The 14,732-nt window shown below is 38.1% G+C and overlaps 2 protein-coding genes across 5 annotated transcripts; both read right to left on the minus strand.

The window, feature by feature from the left end:
• Window positions 1–9,760: 9,760 nt before the first annotated feature.
• On the minus strand, window positions 9,761–12,239 carry LOC145074480 (E3 ubiquitin-protein ligase SINAT2-like). Of its 4 annotated transcripts, none has more exons than XM_079020848.1 (4): window positions 12,162–12,239; window positions 10,795–11,100; window positions 10,341–10,718; window positions 9,761–10,226 (listed from the first exon to the last, which is right to left on the minus strand). In XM_079020848.1, the coding sequence occupies exons 2-4, from the start codon at window positions 10,990–10,992 to the stop codon at window positions 9,906–9,908; spliced, it is 897 nt and encodes a 298-aa protein (XP_078876974.1). In that variant the 5' UTR covers window positions 10,993–11,100; window positions 12,162–12,239; the 3' UTR covers window positions 9,761–9,905. The 4 variants fall into 4 exon arrangements, with proteins under 4 accessions (XP_078876974.1, XP_078876973.1, XP_078876975.1 ...); XM_079020847.1 differs by lacking the exon at window positions 12,162–12,239 and adding an exon at window positions 12,020–12,155; XM_079020849.1 differs by lacking the exon at window positions 12,162–12,239 and adding an exon at window positions 11,846–11,884.
• A 182-nt stretch (window positions 12,240–12,421) lies between these two features.
• Window positions 12,422–14,732, minus strand: LOC145075491 (uncharacterized). The gene is made up of 7 exons (XM_079021723.1): window positions 13,773–14,732; window positions 13,644–13,695; window positions 13,445–13,552; window positions 13,113–13,362; window positions 12,680–13,043; window positions 12,538–12,596; window positions 12,422–12,488 (listed from the first exon to the last, which is right to left on the minus strand). The coding sequence occupies exons 1-7, from the start codon at window positions 14,730–14,732 to the stop codon at window positions 12,422–12,424; spliced, it is 1,860 nt and encodes a 619-aa protein (XP_078877849.1).

Consider the following 14,732-nt stretch of genomic DNA (forward strand, 5'->3'; position numbering starts at 1 on the left):
ATACTAGCATAAAATAACCAATAACAATTCAAAGGGTCGGCCTTGGTGCCTTAGACCTTTGAGTATAGTGAGGTAAACTCACCTGAATAGTAGTGCCAAAATGCTGAACTTCTAACCGCTGCCTCACAGGAAATCCCGAGCTGACACGCCATAATAAATACTAGGTTATTACTCGACATTACTCCCTTGAATAAGTGTCCATATTATTCATAAAGTCCATTCCTTTTTGTTGGGCCAAGGCCCAACACCAAGTCCTTATCTTGATGGTCCAACACTAAAGTCCTTTATTGGCCCAATTTACTAAATTGGGCCCAACCTCCTTATTGGACCTATCTCCATGATCCACTAACATAACCTGGCCCAAAATATGCTTTTTGCAGAGTCCAACAAGGCCTAAATCTATTTAGCCCACAAACCCTAAGCCCAAATGACAAGAGCCCAATTAGAGAGCGTATGCGGGGCGTACCTCCCTGGTTAGTGGTTACGCTAGGCGTAATGCCGTTCTACGCTGACTGTCATCGGGATAGCTGACCCCGTACGCTGGGCGTACAGAACTTACGTTGGGCGTACGTGGGATTTTACTAAAATCTTAATAAGTTCTTAATGGCTTAAGCACTTAAGCCCATATCCCAAATCCATCGATCAAATACACCTTGGGACCATAAAGTTTAGGACTTTATCACTTTGGACGTCCAGGAAGTCCTTAACTCATTGTCTTAACCCATTAAGACCTTCTTACTTCATGCATTGGACAAATCTAGCCTTTGGGAACTGATTTTTATCACTTAGGACCTCTCCTAAGGTCTGAAACGACAACTTATTTCGTCTAAACATCACATGCATCTTCTTGGGACTCTTGGGACCATAAGACCTCCATAAAGTTAAATGTCTAGATCTATAAACAAGCAAGCACAAAGTTTTAATCTTTTTACCTTCTGGAGCTTTAATGGCACAACACAACTTTAGATATACAGCCTTGCTCTCCTCTTCTAGCTCCTTGAAGTATTGTCTTCACTTCCAAGGTCCAAAATGCACACTAGCTCACACTTCTTCACACACTCTAGGGTTTGGGACGTTTTCTGAGGTATGGAGGCTGAGGATGAGCAAAGGAATGAGCCATAAAGGTGATTATATAGTCCTCAACCCCAAATATTAGGGTTTTCATCGGACATAAGTACGCCCAGCGTACATGAGTGTACGCCCAACGTACTAGGGCGCGCCTAGTACGCTTAGCGTACCCTTATGTGCGCTCAGCGTACTACTTCCAGTCCCAAAGATGCAACTTTAGTCCTTATACTTATTGTGACCCATCACAACCAACTCTAGGGACCAACAATGATAACTAATAAAAAGAAGAAGGGCTTTCAAGATATACCTGCAAGATTCGGGACGTTACATATTCCTTCATGTATAGAATTAAAATAAAAAATAACTTATCATTGGGATGTTACACCTATGTGATTGACACTCAGTATGGGAAGCAGACTTTAGTTTCATATGTGTCGGTCGTTAGGGAGTTTGCTGATGTGATTTCGGAGGAGTTACCTTGTGTGCCTCTCAAGAGGCAGGTTGAGTTCAGGATTTATTTAGTCCCAGGTGCGGCTCCGACTGCAAAAGCACCATACCGATTAGCACCACCGTATATGCAGGAGTTGTTCTCTTAGCTTCAGGATTTGTTAGGCAAGTAGTTCATCAGGTCGAGTAGTTCGTCGTGGGGAGCACCGATTTTTTTCGTCGATAAGAAGGATGGTTCACACTGGATGTGCATTGATTACCGGGAGTTGAACAAGTTGACAATGAAGAACCGTTATCCCCTTCCGCAGATTGATGACCTCTTTGATCAGTTGCAGGGCATGTCTTGGTTCTCCAAGATCGACTTAAGGTCAGGGTATCATCAGATGAGAGTCGGAGAGGGGGATGTGGAGGAGACTGCATTCCAAACTCATTATGGTTATTACGAGTTCGTGGTGATGCCATTTGGGCTTACCAATGCACCTGCAACTTTCATGGATTTGATGAACTGGGTATGCACGTCGATGCTTGATCGATCAGTTACTGTCTTTATTGATGATATCTTGGTGTATTCCAAGACCAGGGAGCAGCATGAGGAGCACCTTCGAGAGCTTTTAGGAGTGTTGAGGTGAGAACAGATGTACACCAAGCTCTCGAAGTGTGAGTTTTGGTTATGAGAGGTCCAGTTCCTGGGGCACCTTGTTAACCAAAACGGGATTTTGGTCAATTCGGCCAAGATTAAGGTCGTGATGCAGTGGAGGTTCTGAAGTCTCCCACAAAGATCAGGAGTTTCTTGGGTTTAGCGGGATATTATCGTAGATTTATCCAAGACTTTTCCAAGATTGTTGTACCCCTCACTCGTCTGACGAGCATTTCCGATGGGGCCCTGAGTAGCAGATGGCGTTTGAGACACTGCAACAAAGGTTATGCGAGGCCCCAGTGTTGACCCTTCTAGAGGGTGTTGAGGATTCTATTGTATTTTGTGATGTATCCATCAGAGGTTTGGGGGTGGTTCTTATGCATAGGGGGCGAGTGATTGCATATGCTTCTCGGCGGATGAAGCCGCATGAGGCACGATATCATACTCATGATCTGGATTTGGGAGCAGTAGTGTTTGCCCTCAAGATGGCGGCGCAACTTGTATAGGGTCCGATGTACTATCTACACAGATCACAAGAGTTTGCGATATCTTATGGACCAGTCAAACCTAAACATGAGACAACACAAGTGGCTTGACGTGGTCAAGGATTATGACAACGAGATCCTTTACCATATAAGCAAAGTGAATGTGGTGGGGGATGCTTTAAGCCGTAATTCGGGTGGATCTTCAGTTTGGGGTATGTGTATGAGGATGTCTATTGATTCTCCACTTTGGATTTCATCAAGCAAGCACATGCAGAAGGCGTCAAGAAGGAGAAATGGAAACAGGAGAGGATCAGGGGCGAGATTAATAGATTTGTCACCGATAGTCGGGGATTGTTAACCTGGTGTGGTTGGGTATGAGTTATGGTTTCTGGTGCGATCAGACAGATAGTTTTGGAGAAGGCACATAAGTCTCGCTATTCGATACACCTGGGAGCCACAAAGATGTATTGGGATTTGAGACTAAGTTACTGGTGGCTGTGTATGAAGAGGGAGATAGTATGGTACGTTGACAGGTGATTGACATGTATGATGGTCAAGGTTGAGCATCAGAGGTCGCATGGAAAGTTGCAGCCTTTGGAAGTTCCCATGTGGAAGTGGGAGTAGATCACCATGGATTTTATCACCAAGCTACCGAAGACTTCTAACTTTTTTGATGCTATCTAGGTCATTATGGATCAATTGAACAAGTGTGCCCACTTTTTGGCCATACGGGAGAGCTCCTCGGCCAAGAAGTTGGTCGTTGTGTATGTTCAAGAGATTGTTGCTCGTCATGGGGTTTCGGTCTCCATTATATCAGATCGAGATGTTCGGTTTACTTCCTGATTCTGGCATAAGTTCCACGAGGAACTAGGTACGAGGCTACATTTCAGCACTGCTTATCATCCCCATACCAACGGCCAGAGTGAGCGGACCATCTAGACACTTAAGGATATGTTACAGGCTTGTGTCATAGATTTTGGTGGGAGTTAGGATTCCTACATACCTCTTATAGAGTTTTCTTACAACAACAGCTATCACTCCAGCATTGGTGCACCCTCTTCCAGATTTTGTATGATCAGAGATACCTTACCCTAATTTTTTGAGGAGAGGTTGGTCACAGAGTCATGGGCAGGACTGAGGTAGTCCTCCAGACTATAGAGATCAGCCAGAGAGTGCAGACAGCTCAGATTCGGCATAAGAGTTATGTCGATCGGCGTCGATCAGAGTTGGAGTTCCAGGTCAGCGATATGGTGTTACTGAAGGTCTCACCCTGGAAAGGTGTGATACACTTTAGGAAGAAGGGGATTTTCGGTCCCCGATATATTGGACCGTTCCGTGTGATCGTCGGGTTAGGAAGGGTGGCCTACCGGTTGGATTTGTCGAGTGAGCTCAGCCAGATCCACGACACTTTCCATGTTTCGCAGTTGCAGAAGTGCGTGTTGGACGACAAGGCAGTGGTCCCTTTGGATGATATTCAGGTTGATGAGCGCCTAAATTATATTTAGAGGTAGGTAGAAGTGGTGGAGAGAAATATGAAGGTCTTACACAACAAGGATATACCTTTGTTAAAGGTTTAGTGGCAACATCGGAGAGGCTTTGAGTGGACCTAGGAGCCGGAGACGGAGATACAGGAGCATTATCCTAAGTTATTTGCAGCATCGGACTTCGAGGACGAAGTATAGTTCAAGTGGGGGAGAATTGTAACATCCTAATGATGAGGTATTTTCAATTTTAACCCGATGTATGAAGGAATATTGCATTTTTACACTTGTGCATGAGAAAGATTGCATAAATGGCTCATAGTGGTATTTTGATGATTTTGGCCAAAGACTTAGTATGTTGGGTGTACGTTGTGTATGTTGGGCATACTTGGGCGGACCTTAGTAAGTTAGGCGTACACCGCATACGTAGGGCGTACGTGAAGGATCCTCAAACCCTAATTTTTAGGGTTTGGTCGATATATAAACATCATTAACTCCTAATTTCTCATTCACTCTTCAACCTCCACTTGCCATTTCGTCCATCTAGAACCCTAATCCTCCTTGTGAGTGTTCTTGATATTTTGTGGGTCTTTTTGGTGATTTAGAAGGAACGAGAAAAAAGAGAGGACCGGCTTCGAAGAGTGAGGCACCTTAGATCCAGAATCTCGTCGCCATTTGGCATCATTTTAAAGTAAAAAAGCTCTAAACTTGATAATGATTTGTTTAAGATCTTCTTAGCCTTGAAGCTGTGAACATTTTGGGCCTGTTAGCTTAGCATTATGACTATGGGTTACTCTAAGTCATTTGAGTCATCCTTTTAGACATTTCAGAGTATTGTGATGCATAAAAATATGATCTTGAGTACTGTATGCAACCCATGCATGTGTTATATGGTCTTATTGGGTTAAGAACTTAGGGTTTTGACATTTAGCACTTTATAGCCATGCAAAGTCATAAAGTTGGAAACTTAATGACTTAGGACATCATTTTGAGCTTGGATCTGAGTTTTAGACATAAGGGATTAATGGAATAAGCTCTAGATGGAGTTTTGGGATTGGGTTGCATACGTTGGGCACACATGGTAGTATGATGCGCGTACGCGGTCAGTGCCCCGTTTTTGGTCAACATCAGAGTACGTTGGGCGTACTCTCTTGGTACGCATGGCGTACTCCGTTGTGAAGGAATATTGACTTTTGGACCTTGACCATTGACTTTGACTTTGACTTTTGTAAACACTTTTGATTAATGGTTGATTTTGAAAATTCTAAATTTATTGTAATTTTTTAGTGTTACATAAGGACTTTCCTCCTAGCTATAAAATCATATGACTACTTAAGGTAATGTTCTAGTGCACATACTTTTTTACTGCATTGTCTTGACCATTCATGTTCGGGCTAAAACTCTTATGTCTATATAGCATCAGGGACTTCAAACACATAGAGGAAACTTCATACAATGAGAAAGTTCACCAACACTCCACAAGCTTCTTTATTGCAAAAAAACATGCAAACAAAACAAATCAATTATATTTCACAAGGTTCAACCAAGGGAATATTATAGGCCTCTAGTACGTAGTGCAGACATCAAGGTTTTAGCACCATCCATGTGTGATAAATCATAGTGTTTTAAGGAATAAGATAAATCATTGTTTGAAGTTTATGAAGTTAATAACTACATGTGAGTGATGAAAATAAAAACCACCTCACCAAGAAAAAGAGGGGGCCACCAAACATAGTTCTAAAGAAATTTTGGCAATCCGATATGCAGGGCAGTCGAGCGATTTTAAAGACCCTATGCAATTTAACAAAAAAGAAATAGGCCCTAAAAGACATAAAAATTTAAGAAAAACAATTATACTCTATTGAAAAATACATAAACTAAAATTTCACTCAAAATAGTACACAAAAATATTTGTTCTAATTGATTCTAAAACTCGAGTAGTAAAGCTTTAAAAGGTCTGTCCTCTAAAACCTGTAAAAAAATCATAAACGGACCATAAAGAAAAAAACCATAATGTTATACTACATTATCAGTATTCAGTAGAGAGAAAATCGTATTTGCTTCTAATAAATAAATAAATAGAAATCAGAATATAGTAATTTACCTTCTGATTTTTAAACTTCAAACAACTCAAGAATTAGAATCTTCAAAACCTAGAAGTTGGATTGACAAATTTTTGATTCTGATATCAAGAAAATAGGAATCATAATAAATTAATGAAAGGGAAAAACATATTTACTTAAAATTTTGAGATGAGATTTGTGAGAATATACCATTGTTTTCAAATCTTGATTTCTTCTTATTAAAAAAAATCTGAATTCAACAAAAAAGAAACTTAAATTACTGCCATATAATCTCTAAACAATATCATATATGTATCATATAGATAAAAAAGAAGCGTATAATTGCCTTTAGATTTGTGTCCCTATTCCCTGAGACCCAAATTCTGATTTTCAACACCTCCGATCAACGATGGAAGGCTTTTGGTTTCAGTCTAATTTTGAAGATTTATAACGATTTAAAAAAAAAAGAAAGAAACAAGAACTTAATGCTTCTTAAATTTGTCTCATGTTGTCCGAAAATTGAAGGGTTTCATATGAATGATTTTCCAGATATTATGCAAAGAATGAAAGGAGACTCTTACCAAGGAGCTCGAAGTTGATTCGCTATTTAGTTGGCATCATTGATTTGTTCTCGTACCCTAAACTGTAATCAATGTTTGCGATATTGAAGGAACCTAAGAATCATTTTTCCCCAAAACTTTTAGATCCTTCGTCATGATTCCCGCTTGCGTCGTTCATTTCCTTCATTGATGCATCACTTAATACTATTTCGGCTAAAAAATGATCCTAGGCTAAAAAAAATTTGGGCCCCTCGATTTCAATGACCATGTTCATAATCATACTTTGAAATCCTCTTGGGTCGGCCCTACCGATACGGTACTATCAAAGGGGAAGTGGGACCTAATTGTCCACATCTGCAATAGCACAATTACAGAAGAAAGTTACATTCCTCCCAAGAATAGATAAGATGAACTATCTTCATCCTTGGAATGGCGGATGATGTCCACGTCCACCCAAATATATATAGATAGTGGAAGCTATCAGAAGTAATTCTCGGGCCCTATTTCCAGCATTTCCCAAAGTTATAAAAACATAGCTCATGCCTCTTAACACAAATACACCATTACTCCCCAATTCACTGTGGAAGATTATAAATGAAAGGTCATGAAGATTGTAGATGTTAAGTTTGTTGTGGTTCCAGCATTTCACTATATACTATCATCCTTGGGCGAACTAGAATAAAAGTTTTCAAAGCCATCTACATGGAGTGGTTAAATTCACCACACCTAATAGAATAAGCATTATCATATGTGTTCCTGTAGACATCCCAAATTACAACGATATAATTGACCTAGATGAGACGAACCAAGGTCGGAAGCATCACATGGATACCATATAGGAAGAGGAAGAGGTTATTTAATAAGAAATATCATGATCAAACAACTAATTAAGATAGGATCGCTGCCCCTAGTACTTGAGAGAGAAAGAACTTTGAAGGCTCCTACGTAGGGATGGAAATGGGGCGGGTTTGGGGCAGGGTTGACCATCCTTGTCCCTATCCCCGAGTGTCTAACCTCGCCCATCCCCATCCTCATCCTCGACAAATGCCGGGAATCAAATCCCCTCCCCTTTGTATTTTGGGCTTTTCCCCAGCCCATCCCCAATCTACTCTAATAAATGAAATTTTTTTTACCACATGTCACACATTCATTGATTTGGCCACATGTCATTTTGTGGTTATTTTCAATTAATGTTTTTCCACATGGCATTTTGTGGTTTTTTTCATTTTATTAAATTTCATATAATATTTAAATATAATAATTACAATAAATGTAATAATAAATGCATATCAATTTCAATAATTGATTTTGCTTCTAATTTCAACATTTCTAATGAAAACTTCATTAGTTTCTTTTCTTTATTTATCTAAATTATTTGTTTAAATTTAGTAGATAAAATATCACTTTAATTTTAATAATTCATAATTTTTTTAATTTTTCTTATAAATTCAAACTTTTTCAAATGTTCAGAATTTTCATATTTTTTTTAAATGAACTCATGTAATACATGGGTCTTACACCTAGTCTATCAACATAATAAACTTGACTTACACACACACACACAAAAAAAAAAGTTTAATAAGTGATCAAAACCATATGCCATAATCAGATTCTATTTACATCAATCATTAAGTTTAACAAGCATCAAAACGAAAAGTGACGATTTGGTATACAAACCTATGAACAAAGTGACGATTGATGAACTCTTGGAATTAGGAACATAATTTGGTATATAAACTCTATCTTTATTAGTATAATATAGATCAATTCATTTTTAGTGGACTTAATTCAAATTCAATAAATGATCGATATATATATATATATATATATATATATATATATATATATATATATATATATATATATATATAGTCATCAAAGCGGGGGTGGGACGGGTTGGGGATTGTTATACCCGGCCCCGGCCCTATCCCCGGTTTTAACATAATGGGAATCCCCGACCCCATACCCGGTACCCATTTTGGCGGGGAATACCGGTCCCCAATTGGGGCGGGTCAACCGGGTTCCCCACCGGGTCGGATGAAAATTTCTATCCCTACTCCTACGGAATAATATGGACATCTTTGAATGGAATGCATGTCATGGAAGGAATATTCAGAAAGTTATCATAGGATAAACTCAACCTCACCCTAGAGATCAATCCCACAAAGCAAAATAGAGTAGGGATATTGATGGAGCCTACCTTCCCTATATACAGTCATGGTTAAGAAAAAGTGGAGGGTCCTAGCATATGCGTGGACTATGGAGACCTTAACAAGGATTGTATTAAAGACTACTAAACAATGTCAGAAATTAACCAAAAGTTGTGGTTTCTAGAAGGGTTATGGTGGAAGATCTTCCTTGATCCATATAAAGAATATCATCAAATCCATATAGCTAAAACCCACGAGGACAACACATCCTTCCACACTAATCTAAGCACCTTTTCATGAAAATCGCATCAACAATGCAGGAGCTATCTATCGATATATGGTACACAATTAGGTGTTTAAACACCATATAAGGAAAAACATTGAGATCTATAAGGACAACATGGTAATAAAAAAACATAGGGGATGATACGTTCGTTACTGACATTAAGGAGACATATTCAACATATTAAGATGAGATGAAGTCAATATTGGATTTAATGGTTAGAGAACAAGGAATCTTTGCAAACAACAACCCCCCCTTTTTTTTTTTTGCTAAAGCTCTCCAAAAGAAAACCGTTTACATAATCCCCAAAACAATACATATATGTATTTAACATGCATTTGATTAAAACCATGAGTGAAACCATTTGTCAATGTGACAATTTTACTTTATTTGTGTCCCATAAAAAAAAGGTAGAATGAGGTGATATAAGGACTCGCTCTCTCTTTATATTTGTTTTGTTCAAAATAAACACCCTCTCATCCTTATCATCAAAAATAGCCTTACAAAGTTTGCCCAGTCTATAGTCGGATCCCATCCCATATAACAAACATAGCCAAAAAACAAACTACCAACACAACACAACATGTAAAGACAAGATATATCTTACTTTAACCCCATGAATCTTACATAATAACAACTCACATACGCCATAATATAACACAAGCATAATCACATAAATGCCCTCACATTTGAGAACCGAATGTTTCACAAAAAGTGGATTCTTTTAGTTTTTACTGCTCTTTCCATATACGTCCTATAACACGTAACTTGAGTTCTTTCCTGTTTCCACCTGAGAAAAAAAGCGCGAGTTTCCTGGGAATGATTAAACCATCTTGACTGTCGCGAATTTTCTGGTGACTGTCGCGAATACTCCGCGGGACCCCTTGCCATGTTAATTTACGTCCATACCCTCCTACTTCAAGTGAGTAGCTGAAATTTTTGGCTTCATTGTCCTCACCAATGAACCTTAAGAATGATATGTAGACAGGAGCCATTCCCAGTTGAAATGCTTCAAAGTGCAAACAGAATTGTCTTCCATAACAATTAAACACCTACACGTTTCATTATATATTTATTTAGTTAAAACTTTTTTCATTATGGAATCTTACTTTTCATTTCTTCTTATTACAATGAACAGACATATAAAATATAGGCTAGCAACTTACAGTTAGCATCCATGTTGCATTTTCAACTTCATGTGGATTGGATTTGACATATCGATGATTGAATGTGCATCCATCATGCATGTCCACATTGTGATCATTTTTCAAATGTGCAACAAGATTTGAAATGTCACCTGTGACCGAGCATTTGGATCCAGCATAAGGACAATTGTAAGGGCGAAATCGGCAATTTTGCTCGTGCTTCAGTTTGCTATAATAAGGGAAAATATCATGGCATCCATGGCGACATGGAAGCTCCAAAGATTCTGCTACTTTCTCCAAAGCCAAACACCTTATGTTTCCAAGCTCAGAATGACATGATGGACAACAATTATGAACTTTTGATTTGCAGTTTGAGCACAAAGTATGGCCATTTGGACACTACATGATCAAAAAGTTAGCATTTTTTTTTTAATCTTTAACAAATCAAGAAGTAAAAAAAATATATATAACAAACCTGATGAATTGGAGGATACATTAACTTTGTGCACATGGGGCATTCAAGAAGCTCATACACCACATTAGTTGAAGGCATTGTATGCTTTTCGTTTGCTCTACTTGTTTTTGTGATGTTTATGCTTTTATCTGATACATCATGCCTCAAAATTTTAGGATGAGACTCAATAACCTCTTTGCAAACACCACCTCGAGTCATTCTATATCAATGAATTTTAGTGCAAATGGTTGTTGTAGTACTTAAAGCATGATGAAAAACCGGAAGTTTTTGCTCTCTTTAAAGTTTAACCACTGTTGTTAGCAACATCTGTCAAATATAACACATAAAGGGAAGTTTTAGAACATCTAGTTATGATGGAATCTAAACGTACATCATATCATGTGACAAAAGACCCTTTAACACTAAAGAAAAGGGTGATGTGATTAAGTTGGAAAAGAAATAAGTCAATAACTAGCAGAAAAACGATAGCCCAACAACTATTAATATCAAAAGATGAAACCTAACGGAAACAACAGGCAGAAAATTGATAGCTCAACAATAGTTTTATCCAAACATGAAACCAATCAGCATCTAACCACCAAATATTCTGCATTTGGCAAGACACCAAGAAAGTAGGCAAAAATGAAAGGAATCTGATTCTTTCCATGAACAAAGTCACAGATTCACGAATTTGAGATCAATCAGGTTCCATAAGAGGAACACAAAGACATGAATTTCCTTTTAGAATCAGTAAAAATCTGCAAAACAAACCCTGAATGGACCTGCTTTTGAGTTTTGAGAGACGCTTATCCAGTTGAGTAGCGAATTTGCTTTTAAATAAACATCAAATGAACCCTAAACAAAGAAAGAATCTAAAAATTTTGTAATCTGGTTTCGAAATTAAAGAATTGGGATTTTCTTTTTCCGACTACCGGATCAAATGCCCATCTGAATGATCAAGCATAAATGGTAAGGCAGTGAACCGACACTAAATACCCTTTTCACAATGCTAATAATTATAATAAATTAGAAAATAATATCCGTTTGAGTTTTGACATTCGCAATTTCATACCCAATCTCAAATCCCATAACTTTATGACCTTTTATCTGCCTTCGAGATACCGACGATCAATTCCACAAAAACCCAATACGAAAAAAGAAATTAAATAGCTAAACGATGGAAAATACAATTAGAAACAAGGAACCCAGAATCAAAAACACGAAACGAGCGAAAAGAGGGAGATACCAGTTGCGATTATCAAGCACATTGTCCGAACGTATAATCTAATGAACCAGTAAAATCAAGATTTTGATGGAAAGTAAAGGGAACAAAATGAGCAAGAGATGGAAGAAAAAACAAAGTCATGTCCGGAAACGACGCATATTACCCGCATACAGTAGAAAGTTCAGAGGCAAGAGTCACCATTTTGTTTTCCTGTCTCCATCTATCAAATCTTTAAAATACGAGCCCTAATATATAAAATCATAATTTTCTTTTAGGTATTTTGTACGTGGCAATTAATATTCTATAGACAAAATTGCAAAAATAGACCCTGTGGTTGGCAAATTTATACGATTTTGGTCCAAAACAAAACCTTGGTGCACCACCGGTCCAAAATTGGATCTTTCTATTGTTTTTTTTGTTCCCTCACATTAACTCCCATCCATTTGTGATGTTAGCTGCAATAAAGTCGAGGGTATTTTCGTCTTTCCACCTATAGGGACCTTTTTTGCAACCTTATTCAAAATAAAAGCATGAACTACCTCACTCTTCCATCTTCAACCTTCATGAGCTTCATATTCTTCCCACTTTGTGTTCGCAACTTCTTAAACATCAACAATTTAAATGGTGATGTGTTTCTATTGTAGGGTTGCGGTGGTTCGCACCTCCTGGACATCAACAAACCCTGGTCGGAGGTTTCTTTCCGGACATTAACAAACTTTCTGGTAAGTTTTCAGGTTCACTTGCACCATGTTTATGTTTCTGATTATCATACTTTTCATATGCACTTCTCTTTCTCGTGGTCTTCAGTTTCCCAGGTTGAATGTGATGTGGTGGTGGTGTTAATTTCATTGGACAGGTACTTTTTGGCCACATGGATCTACCCTTTATAGGGTCCACATTATAAGAGTAAGCTTCCTTCCAAGTTTGAAGCCGATACACTTTGTTGACATAAGTGTAAAGCTCCCTAACTTTGTCTCCACTATCAGCCATGTCATGTATTGTAGTTATGGCATGTCTGCATGGAATCCCATTCAACTCCCACCTTCTGTATGTATATGACATATTTGTCATGTCAACCACATGCTAGTCATGTCAAGGACCATAAACTTCATACTTTGTAGTCCCATTCCCTCTAGCCCAATAGTGGACTGAAGCTTCCATGTTTATCTCAAGTAACTTTGATGTTGTTGGAGTGAGTGGACATGGAGCTTTGGACATCACTTTCATCACATTGTAGATCCTCTTCATAAGGTATTGCCTGATGTACTCAAGACAACTTATGATGGGCTTATCACTACCATGAATAAGCTTACTGTTGAATACCTCAAACAAATTGTTGAGCAATATATTTGATCCTGCTCTACCTGTATTAAACAAGTACATTATATTAAATAAGTAAAATACAATGAGCACTAGTAAACCAAAACCTAAGGTAGGCAATATAACCCGAAAAGTGGCTTGTGGCCCAATGGTGAGGGGAGATTCTCTTCAACCACTCAAAAGCATCCTTATCAAACTTGCTAAGTTCATTCATGCAGTGTTCAAATTCCGGTACTGTGGTTGTTGTTTCATAGTGTCATAAGTGATATTTATACTCTTTTGTTTTCTATTTTTTTCCTCATGTTCTCATTAATATGTCTTAGACAGAACTGATGCTCAACTTGTGGGTACAGTTGTGCAATAGCAGGTAAGAGTCCCTGTAAAAGATTATCCCACATAATTAGTCTAACATTCATATACAAATGAACTATTAGTTATAAAAAAAAAATAGTACCTTTTGTCTATCACTCATGAAAGTAAAGTTAGAATTTGAATACAACTCTAAGTCATCTCCTAAGCATTCTAGAAACCATTTCCAGCTACTCAAATTTTCAGTCTCAACAATGGCATACGCCAGTGGGTATATGCCATTGTTTGAATCCAATCCAACTGCAGTGAGTACTTGGCCTGGAAATGGTTCGTTCATAAAAGCAACATCTAGTCCAAGAATATCTCTTAACACTGTTTTAAACCCTTTCTTTAATGCCCCTAAGCAAACATATACACTCTTAAACTGCCTTGTTTCTCTAGCACCGTTAGGCTCATTAACAACCTCAAGTTTCACAGTTGTATCCACATTAGTTGTTTGTAGTTCCATAAAACAACATCTTAACACCTCGTATTGCTTTGTGTAGTCACCAGTCACTTGCTTTGTAGTTGTTGCTTTTTCCCTCTGTAATTTGTGTATGGACACACCAACTTGAAGCCTCTTCTGAACTTCATCTTGAATGCTTCGAATGGGTACTGTAGGGTTAGACTTGACCATGTCTAAGATTTTTGTGGATATATACTTCGCAGTGCAAGCCCTAAGTTTTCTAGTTTGAACACAAGTATGTTTGTCCAGTAAAGTTTTCACATACCAATAATCACTATCTTTTGACCTTGAAGTCTGCATTGACCAAGAGCAAATCACTTTATTACCCTTACCTACCCCACTTGCATTTACATTAGGTACATTACCTTTACACACAACCCTAAGCCTCATTTTGTTGTTTTTCTTGAAGCCAAGATTCCTTCTAGTTTCAATGGCAAGTTTGCAGACTTGGTCCTTAATTTCCTTTTTACTTTTATACTTTTGACCCACTTGAAAAGTAACTGCATGAACTTCACCAAGAGAGCACTTCTTCTCCTTTACCAAATGTTTTAATATTGCTTTCCTCTTCTCATCATCGGTATCTTCGCTAAGGAGTCTCAT

This window comes from Lactuca serriola, chromosome 9 (genome assembly GCF_051521515.1).
Source record: "Lactuca serriola cultivar US96UC23 chromosome 9, Lser_US96UC23_V15, whole genome shotgun sequence".
Classification (NCBI taxonomy): Eukaryota; Viridiplantae; Streptophyta; class Magnoliopsida; order Asterales; family Asteraceae; genus Lactuca; species Lactuca serriola.

Coding starts and splice junctions, on each gene's coding strand:
- LOC145075491 (XM_079021723.1), bottom strand. CDS start 14,732: ATGAGACTCCTTAGCGAAGATACCGATGATGAGAAGAGGAAAGCAATA. Junction 13,696..13,772: donor TCATGAGTGATAGACAAAAG/GTACTATTTTTT, acceptor AATCTTTTACAG/GGACTCTTACCTGCTATTGC. Junction 13,044..13,112: donor AGAGGGAATGGGACTACAAA/GTATGAAGTTTA, acceptor ATATACATACAG/AAGGTGGGAGTTGAATGGGA.
- LOC145074480 (XM_079020848.1), bottom strand. CDS start 10,992: ATGACTCGAGGTGGTGTTTGCAAAGAGGTTATTGAGTCTCATCCTAAA. Junction 10,719..10,794: donor TGTATCCTCCAATTCATCAG/GTTTGTTATATA, acceptor TTGATCATGTAG/TGTCCAAATGGCCATACTTT. Junction 10,227..10,340: donor ATGCAACATGGATGCTAACT/GTAAGTTGCTAG, acceptor TGAAACGTGTAG/GTGTTTAATTGTTATGGAAG.